This window comes from Gallinula chloropus, assembly GCF_964237585.1.
Source record: "Gallinula chloropus genome assembly, chromosome: 15".
NCBI classification, from domain to species: domain Eukaryota; kingdom Metazoa; phylum Chordata; class Aves; order Gruiformes; family Rallidae; genus Gallinula; species Gallinula chloropus.
In genome coordinates, this window is record NC_140100.1 from 7,413,498 (window position 1) to 7,423,321 (window position 9,824).

General features: G+C 45.7%; 1 protein-coding gene across 1 annotated transcript; it reads right to left on the minus strand.

Annotated features, from left to right (window-relative positions):
* Nucleotides 1-58: 58 nt before the first annotated feature.
* Nucleotides 59-9,808, minus strand: BRAT1 (BRCA1 associated ATM activator 1). The gene is made up of 13 exons (XM_084271081.1): nucleotides 9,643-9,808; nucleotides 9,188-9,342; nucleotides 7,775-7,922; nucleotides 7,009-7,381; nucleotides 6,806-6,925; nucleotides 5,608-5,699; nucleotides 5,232-5,350; nucleotides 4,546-4,732; nucleotides 4,068-4,141; nucleotides 2,795-2,897; nucleotides 2,414-2,512; nucleotides 1,213-1,391; nucleotides 59-1,013 (listed from the first exon to the last, which is right to left on the minus strand). The coding sequence occupies exons 1-13, from the start codon at nucleotides 9,767-9,769 to the stop codon at nucleotides 282-284; spliced, it is 2,508 nt and encodes an 835-aa protein (XP_084127207.1). The 5' UTR covers nucleotides 9,770-9,808; the 3' UTR covers nucleotides 59-281.
* Nucleotides 9,809-9,824: the final 16 nt, after the last annotated feature.

A 9,824-nucleotide genomic window follows, 5' to 3' on the forward strand; every position in this document is an offset into this window, starting at 1 on the left:
CTGGTGCTTTCTTAAAAGACAGGAGTTAAAAAAGAACAAATGCATTTCTTAATGTATGTACTTTGAAAAACAAATTCCAGTTTATTGGAAAACTTAACGATAATCATCAGTATTATACCAAAACTTTTTTAACCCATTAACAGCTAGCAAAAGCATCCTATTCTTTCAGAGTAACACTTCTTTTTATCTTCTCTCAAGAAAGGCTTCATGGCTGGTAGCAAAAAAATTCTCTTCCAGAAGAAAATTGTTTATGCACTGTTCCCTCAGAGAAAAATATGTCTTCAGTAACAGTCAGCTTCATTCTCCTCTATGGTCCCCACTGTAGCAATGATGTCCTGTAAGAGGGACTGAGGGCTTTTTTCCACATGGTCACTACATCTGTCTAGCTCACCACGTAGGTTTTCTAAGTCTATCGTACCCAGAGCTAGCATCATGCTCTCTGGATCTTGAAAATCCACCCCATTACTACCATCTGTGGGGAAGTTCTGGGCCAGAGCACCCTGCTTTAGTGTTCTTTGTAACCAGGCAATGCTGCGTCCTGCAGGTGAATCTTCAGTCCCTCGTGACTCCTTCAGGGTATCGCCCACATAGAAAGTGGATCTTAAGTTAAGCAGGATCTGGCAAGCTCTCTGGCCAAGGGGTTTGTCACAGTCACACAACGACCGAAACAAAAAGCCGAACAGGTTGGCTCGGCAAAAGATGCGCAGCAGCTCGTTCTCATGAAGGGAACTGGTGACTGCAGAGGACACAGGAGCAGATGGGCATTTTGGACGGCCAAACGAGCAAGTTGTGTCAGTACAGAAAACCTGAATCAGTTCCAAACACCCAAGTCTGACTTCCCAGTCTAAGTCGCGCTCCACTGTCTGGATCACTCTGGAGACAAACTGCTCTCTCTCTTCCAGCCGACTGATCCAGCCTTCTGACACCCACGTGTAGAAGATGTTGATCGCAGCCCTCCTAGGAAAGCCCTCTGAGTCTGTCGACAGGATTTCCAGAAGCTTCGCTACAGTGTGCTAAATGTAAAAAGGCAAAGAGAAAGCACAATGAGGGGAGGAACATGCAAAGGAAGAGCAGAAGTAAAAGATCTAGTCTCTTCATTACTGGTTATGAAATCTGCCTGCATGAGACTGCTAAACAAAGTGCTAGGAGTTTGCTGCTGTACTCGATGCGTGGTTCTGCTGGATTCTGCAGCAGGTGACACAGTCATCATACCTCTTTATTATACTGATTCCCCATGGTAGGTGACCCTGGAGAAAAGCAAGTAATGAATGCCAAGCGTCCCACAGCAGTCACAGCACTTGCTCTCACGTAGCTTTCTGGATCCTCAAGAAGATTTTCTGTAAGCCTTGGCAGCTCTGAAGACAGGAGAGACTTCCTGAACAAATCCTGGTCTGTAAACAAGACAGCAATCCAAAGAAGTGAGGCTTTATTCTCTCAGAGCATGAAGCTGTTTCCAATGCAAATGCACACAGTTCTTTGCGTCATACAAGGATGCCCACTGACTGCACCGACAGCTGCCAGTGAGCTGAGCCACTGCAGAGACCAGGCAGCTGCTCACAAGAGCACAGACACTCTGTGTCAGGCTTCCCATTTTCCAGCAGCTTGGTGACTTTCAGTCAAGCCCTGCTGGACACTAGAACTTGGAAAATTCCATTTACAGTCGTTCTAGAGGTAAGAAAAACTTTGTCCAGGCAAACTAGGACATGGTTTCAGCCTCATCAAAATTACACATCTGCTTAAAGGAGGGAAAAAAGTCCTCCTTTCTTGTTGTCAAGGTATACACAGAAGAAAAAGAATGCAACTGCAGTGCTGAGAGGGGCTGTGGGGTAAACTCCTAATCAGTGTGCTGGATACTTCCTTTGTGATCTGGGGACAACAGTAGTTGACAACGTCCCACTCTCTTCCACCAACACAGAGCTACTGTAGGAGAATTAAATTGCCTTAGTGCTACCTGCTGCCAAGCCTGAGCTACCAGTAAAGGGGAAAAATCAGTAATTAGTCTAAAGCATGCAAAGCAGCTTTAGGCTTTCAGCCTCCTAAACATCAGTCCCCAGCCTGCTGAGTGAAACCAAACAGACTGCACTGCAAACTGAAAAGAAGGGAAAGTATTACCTGCCATTAAGCATCGTCACCTGCCCTGACATACGTGTCTCAACATCTGTGACTGCCTCAACACCCCTGCATTTAAGATGCCAAAACTGCCGTTAAGGAGGGCACAGCAATCTGAGTTCAACAGCAAGGTAGGATGTTTTAATCTCCGTGTCAGGTTTTGATTATCATCTGAGTAAAAATCTTGACCCTTCTTTCCTGACCCCTCCAGTTACAGGTCAGAGGATGCTTCGCAGACCTGACTGACTTTGGTAACAATAAAAGAAATACTCCTCCAATCTCAACTGTTAGATGTCTTACCTACCTCCTAAGTCTCGAATCAGGACAGTGAGGAACTCCAGAGTAGAATCTCTTACTTCCCAGCACGGACTGCACAAACGCTTCTGCAGCACCAGAAACACAGCTGTAAAAGCCAAGTGACAAGCCTGAATGGACATGAAAGACAACAGGCTTACTGAAGCAATCGCTGTACAACCTCTCTGTGGTTCTGAGGCAATCCCTTTTGATGCCTCTGTGTGCTTCTCCCAGAGTTCTTCAAAGTGCTATTTGAGTAGATAAACCTCAACTCAACACAAGTGTCCAGAAACTATCATATCCTTAGTGCTTTGAGCAGGAAAGGGAGGCAAGAGCTGATTTCACAGATGCCACTAGCTGCTGTTTGTCCCAGCCCAAAGAGTTTCATTACCTTCCAAAATCTTCTCAGGTTGCTGCCACTGACTGCTGGAGCAATATAGATGCGCCGAGCACGCAAACCACTTGGATGTAGCTTGAAATGCTTTCTTTAGAACCTAAAGCAATATAAAGCAGATTTACTTTACTACACGATGAGACATTGCTGCCTTTATGCTAGATAAAATTTGGTTTAGCCTTAAACCTGCAGATTCTCAGAGTAAACATGTTTGCTTCCTTACTAATAAGCCATCGATAAATGGTGCTTATATAAGATTTCCAACACCTAGAAAGTGTCTGTTCTCAGCTCAGCATTATTAGGTTCTAGTGTGTCCAGCTTTTGATTTGCAGTTGTCAGAGTCATTGAAACAAAACCCCTTAATGCAAAGAGTTCAATACTTAATTAACTATGTCAAGCCATGTCAAGTTGAGAATGTTGATGCTACACTCTGATGTGATGGCTCCATCACACAATGTGTAGGTCAACTACTTGCTTGTTATTTTAGTTATTTCCTGCAAGCCACCCAGAGCCAAGACCAATTTCCTACTGTCCTGGTTTTGGTCAGGATGGAGTTAACTTCATTTGTAGCAGCGGATGGAATTCTGTGTTTGGGTGTTAAAATGAAAGCAGTGCTGGTAACACCCTGAGGTTTTTAGTTGCTGTCAGACAGTCAAGGACTTTCTCAGCTCTTCATATTTCTCTAGTCATGAGAAAGGAGGGGCGAAGCCAGGACAGGTGACCCAAATGGGCCAAAGAGAGTATTCCATGCCAATTACATCCTGCCCAGTACAACAGGGGGGCTGAGGGGAGGAAGAGCAGGGGCGGCTCCGGGACGCACGGTTTTGGGGGATGGTCGGGTTCCGGGACGGCTCTGGGTGGCACAGCCTGAGTTGTGGGTTCAGTGAGAAACTGCATTGGGTATCAACAGTTTCATGCATTTTTTTTTCTCTAAAGTCCTGCTAGCATTGTTATATTTTATCTTTCTGCTATTCTAGTAAGCTATCCTTATTATCCCAACCCACGGGCCTTTTAGTTTCTTGGGTTTGCCCCTTCCTTTTCCCTTCCCTTGCCTCTCACCACCACCCCCCCCTTCCCCTTTCCCCTGCTCTTTTCCTTTAAGGAGCAGACAGCTGCGTGGATCTCGGCTCTCAGCTGGGGTAAAACCACGACACCTACATATTCTAATACAAACTGTGCTAAGAAATCACTATCATGAGACGATTTCTCTAAATAGTATCCCACAGGGGCAAGCTAATAGGCTCAGATCTCTCCTTATGTCTATACTCACAGTAGGGCTGGTGTTTGGACTCTCCATGTATGCCAGAAGGACAGCAAACAGATTCCCTGGGAGTGTACGACCACCTGAAACAGAGAACAAAACTAAAGGACCAATACTGAAAGAAGGAGCCGCTGAATCAATTCAACTGCTGCAGTACAGAAGACAACAGGACTGTAAAACTGTTTTGGAGATGAAAGTACAGTTGTTAAAGCAAAGGTGGAACGTTTCTCACAAGCACTATGTCTTTTTTTTAATTCCAGCATTACCTGCCCTAGCTCATCATCAGGAAGTAAGGTTAGACAGGACTGTAAGAAGAATTGGAAAAAATGAGCAAGTTTCAGAAATGAAAGTGTTAGTCTTCATTCCAAAAGAGCAGTGAAGGATAGTGAGAAGTTCTATGACAACAGAATAGTCAAATATTTCCAAAATGAAAAAAAAAACAACCCAACAACCCACAAACAAAAAACCAGAGCAAAGATTAACTTACCTTTTCGCTCTATGACTGACAATAGGACATCAAAGGCTGACTTCTGTGCTCTGAGGCAATTGATCAGGTTTTGACTTATTGCGCTTCCCAGAGGAGAAGCTGGGCTCAGGAAGCCGTTGCAGAACTGTAGTATCACGATGAGAGAGTGCAGCAAGGGCGTGTAGGGTAATTCCACTGGCAAATGAATCTAACAGGAGGGAAGAAAGACACAAACTTTTCCAGCAGAAGTCTCAAGCATGGATACAGACCAGCAACATCTGCAGTTTCTAGTGTGTTCTTAAGGAACAAAATACTAACAAGTGCAAAGAAATTTTCTTCTTCTCTCCCAAGAACTTCTGCCCAGATGAAAGGAAATTCTTCTCACTGCTTGGGAGAGCAGTTCAATTTATGGGCTTTTTCACAAAATCAATTACACCAGAAGTAAGGTACATTTATGAAGATGGATTTGAAACTAAGTGCAGTAAATTTGTAAAGATGGATTTGAAACTAAGTGCAATCCCTCTTTACACAATTCAGTATTCCTCTGTTTTTCTATTTGGAGCCTACTATGCTAGATTTCTTCAACATATTTCTAACTCCTCTCCATGTTCTGTGAAGCTCTACTGCAAACCTTTGCAACCGATCTTAATGCCATCTTTCAAGGACCAATTTGATCCCCCAGGCTTTTTTTCTTCTCTGAATGTTACCAGAGACAGCAGCTGCTCCAGATGAGCGAGGGTCTGACACAGAAGACCAGCACAAGATGACTTGGAGGACAGAAGACTTTCAACAGTGGCAGGATCACTAACAGACTCATCCAGCAAACCTAGAGGACCAAAGGAAGGAAGAGCTCAGGTTGTTTGGGAGTACAAAGGACTGTGGTTTTCAAAGTTAATTATGATTTTCAGGTGATGCAGTATGCATATCCCTTCAAATGTAACTGACAGCAGGATGCTGCACTTCACAACAAACACTGCTACTGTCCTGGGCTACTTCTGCTCTTCCTTCTCCAGTTTTGTCTGCACCAGACACTTAAAACACTGGTGAGTGGAGTAGCCTCTAACTTTTCCATCACAACTGTACCTGCATATTCCAGGGGCTGGGAGGCTGCTCTCAGAATACAGTCCATTGGCTGAAGTAGCACAGTCAGTGCCTGCATCCTCACATCTCGTGGGCTTCAAGGAGGAAACAGCAATTACCAAAAACAAAACCACTTCAATTCCTTCCCAAATGTCTACCCCCAAATGCTGAGCAGGCTTTTAAACATGCTAGCTGTGACAGTGTGATGGAAGCATTATCCCAATTCAAACCTTCTTCTAAGCTTCCTTGGCTAACTGAAAGCAGAGGAGAAATGGCTCTGGAGTTTAGAGGAAGCCTTACTGAGCTATGTAAATGGAGAGTGGGATTCTGTCTAAGAGGGTTAGAGAGAAGCATTTCTGGTCAGCAAAATGGGGTCCTTGTACCTGAACACGCAGCCTATAAATTAGTACCCATGTGTGCTGTATTCATTTAACATCTGATGATTTCTTGATGGTTTTTTTACTATCTGAAGAGGACTTATGGAAAAGTTGCAGGCAGGCTTTTCAGAGCTGCACAGGATGACAAGAATCTTAATTTGCAACAGGGCAGCTTCCAACTGAATACAGAGAAAATACTTTTCATAGCAAAATGAAGTGGTTAATCACTGGAACAGGTTGTCCAGGGAAGCTGTGGAATCCTCATCCTTGGGGATACTTGAAACTTGAATGGTGAAAGCTCTGAGCAACCCAATCTATCTCTGAAGTGAGCCCTGCACTAAGCAAGAGACTGAATTAGATCACCTCTGTAGGTTCCTTCTAACCTAAGGTGTTCTACAACTGCCATCAGTCCAGCTGCACACTTGTGCTGGACTGGAGTGAAACCTCTTACACTGATCAGTGTTTTTGTGAAAGAGAAAACTGAACAGAGGCTACTGGATTGGACAGGCATTCAAACTGCATCCATCTTAACCTTGGCAGTATGAAATTAAAGAAGTTTGCTATTTCCACCTGGCTGTGGTAAGATGCAATTGTATATATATATAAACATGGTATTGGCTGCTTTCATTTCTCTCTTTGGAACTGTGTTATTCTTACTATCAGTGCCTGAAGTTTGTTAGCCACTGTTCTTTCCAACCAGCCTTACATATTAATGAATGTAGTGGAAAATGAAGTGAGGGAAAAAAGTGTTCTTGGCAAGGCACCAAAGATATTGGTACAGAAACATTTGCAGAGTGTAAAAATGTCATTGCAGTAAATCCTACCATTTGTAAAGGCTCAGAATTCCCACTGCCAAAGGACCTGCTTGCACTGGGGTTAAGCGTTCCAGAGCAGAAGTCACTAATGCCCAAAACCCGCCAACATTGTCAAAAAACACAGGGGACCTGAGGAAAGAGAAGTATGTCCTATTAGATGATGGAAAAGAGATGTATCTCATCATGGATCCCAAGTCCCAGGAGATCTTTACCATGCCATTTTAATCAAAAGATTTGCCAGTAAGTGCTGTGCTTTAAAAGTCTCTTCTGTTAGAAAGGATTCGAGTTGCTGTGCTATGATGAGCCAAAGTACTTTAGTCCATGGGGCATGACAACTGCCAAACAAATTAGCTAGTAGTTTTAATGACTGTTCGACATGAGAGGCAGAGCTGGACTGGATGGAATCTTCTATATGCTTTATAATGATTTGGGCACAGGTTGGACAGTCAGAGTCCACTGTACTGAGAGGTTTAGTTGTTTCAGTCTCTGCAGAGAAGGTGAGAACGTGCACCAGAAGCTGGCTGGCAGCTGAAGCCACAAACAGGCTGGGATCCCCTTGCAGAGCGAAGAGCACATCTATGCCTCCTGTGTGAAAACAGAACAAGTCACTGGAGGGAAAAAAAACCAACAGTCTTCCTATTGCAAGCCATGTATTAATTCAAGTACTTTATTAATTCAAGTAGTTTAGCAAGACTTACTAAGAAGACTACAGAAGGCTTTTAATGAGCTATTTTTATCATGTGTTTCAGAAGATTTGCCTCTCCTTTCTAAAACAGACACCATTTTCAGTGTTTAGTAATAATAAAAAACCCCATAACTGATTTAACAAAAACCCAACCACCTTTCAGTCACCTCAGTGTTTTTGAAAAGTGTCTGACAAATAAATGAAAATTCCTCTCTCATTTGAAATCTGAGCAACAGACTGGAATGGAAGAGCCACGGAGAGTTGGGGGAGTTACCAGTCCCAGAAGTACTCACCTCCATTGCAGAGGAAGTGGAGGGCAAGCTGGTGATGCATCATGCTGTGCATACCCGCCACCCAGCCGCTTCGCACAGAGGCATCTCCCCACAGCACGCTGTTCAGAGGCCCATCCCTGCCAAAGAGCCTCACCAACAGCTGCTCCTGCTGAAGCCAGAGGGAACACACAGACTAAATAGTAAGCAACGGGGCTCAAGAGGCCGCTCTATCATGCAAGTCAAGAGCATCTGCTCTGTAGCAAAGCCTTCTCTTGCTAGAAGTATCACTAAAATAGAAAGTTTTCACAATCCCATGCTTAAATTTAACATAAGTCTCTTTCATGGACAAAGCAACTTAGATGTTTGTCCTGGTTTTGGTCAGGATAGACTTAACTTCATTTGTAGCAGCAGATGGAATGCTGTGTTTGGGTGTTAAAATGAAAGCAGTGCTGATAACAGCCTGATGTTTTTAGTTGCTGTCAGACAGTCAAGGACTTTCTTAGCTGAGGGGAGGAAGAGCAGGGGCGGCTCCGGGACGCACAGTTCTTGGGGGACGGTCGTGTTCCAGGACGGCTCTGGGTGGCACAGCCTGAGTTGTGGGTTCAGTGAGAAACTGCATTGGGTATCAACAGTTTCATAGATTTTTTGCTCTAAAGTCCTGCTAGCATTGTTATATTTTATCTTTCTGCTTTAGTAAACTGTCCTTATCCCAACCCACGGGCCTTTTGGTTTCTTGCTTTTGGGGTTATTTGCCCCTTCCTTTTCTCTTCCCTTGCCTCTCACCCCCCCCCCCCCCCTTCCCTCTTCCCCTGCTCTTTACCTTCAAGGAGCAGGCAGCTGCGTGGATCTCGGCTCTCAGCCGGGGTAAAACCACAACAATATTCAAAACTGCTCGCTCTTAACATGCTGGGGACAACTTATCTGTCTATCAGTTCCATTAGACTGCTTTGTCCAGTTGCACACATCTCTTCCCTGAAGAAAGCCTTTTGGGTTGTGAGGGTTTGAGGTTTGGTTTTTTTTTACAAATTTATTCTATCGTAGCAAGTAGAGCTTAAAAAAACTCCCTCATTTTCACAGGGAATCAGAGAATTCCTGTCAACCTACTACAGAGAGAAAACTACATCTGCTATTGCAGTTTAAATCTACAGGCTTTGTCCAGGGATACGGTATTTTGCAATGGCTACTGTGAGTCAGTGTTATCCTATAACAGCTGTTTTGAACTGAAATGAGCACGTATCAGCATTCACCGTGGCAAAACAGAAGTCAGAAGGCAGCAGCTTTAAGTGAGAACTAAAAAGGATCTTTTCTTATCACATCACTGTTTTCTGATGTATGCCATACATTTTATAGGTAAAACACATGCATTTTCAGGTGTTCTCCATATAGAAAGAGGAAACAGACACATGGCCACGGGTACCTGGTAAGCCGACTCACCTGCAAGCGTTGGAAGCGGCATTCGGAAGCAGCGAGTATCCCAGCTAACCGCAGGGTAAAGGAGAGGATGCTCGGGCTGGGCTCTGGCAGCGCCAGCACGGCGGCGATGAAATCTGGCAGACAGGGGTTGTCCTGCAGCAGGCTCACGGTAGGATCTAGCGACCGGGTGATGCCCAGGAAGGCAGAAAACACGGGGTTACTGTCAAGACTCCTGTCCTCTCCCCGTAACCGCCCAGGCGCTGGCCTGAGCCGAGCGTTACCCCTCACAGGCGCGGCAGGCGGGCCTGGGCTCACCTGGCGGCCGGGCACGGGCCTCAAGCACCGAGCCCGGTTTGCGGTGTCGCCGAGGGAACAGAGCCTCGGGCTGCGGGCCTCCCTCCCTCTATCCTTCCCTCCCTCTCGGACAAGCCCCAGCCGGGCACCGGCGGCCAGGGCTGCAGGCGGCGGGTACTCACCGGACTGCGCCAGGGAGCGGAACCAGTCGAGCAGTTTCTCCAGGCAGGTATCGTCGAAGCCGGGCTGCCGCGGGTCGGCCAGGGCGGCGCAGACGCGCGGCAGCAGGCGGCGGCACTCGTCGGCCATGGCGAAGCGGCGGCGGAACGAGGCCTCCGGGACGGGCACGCTGCGGGGCTCCGCT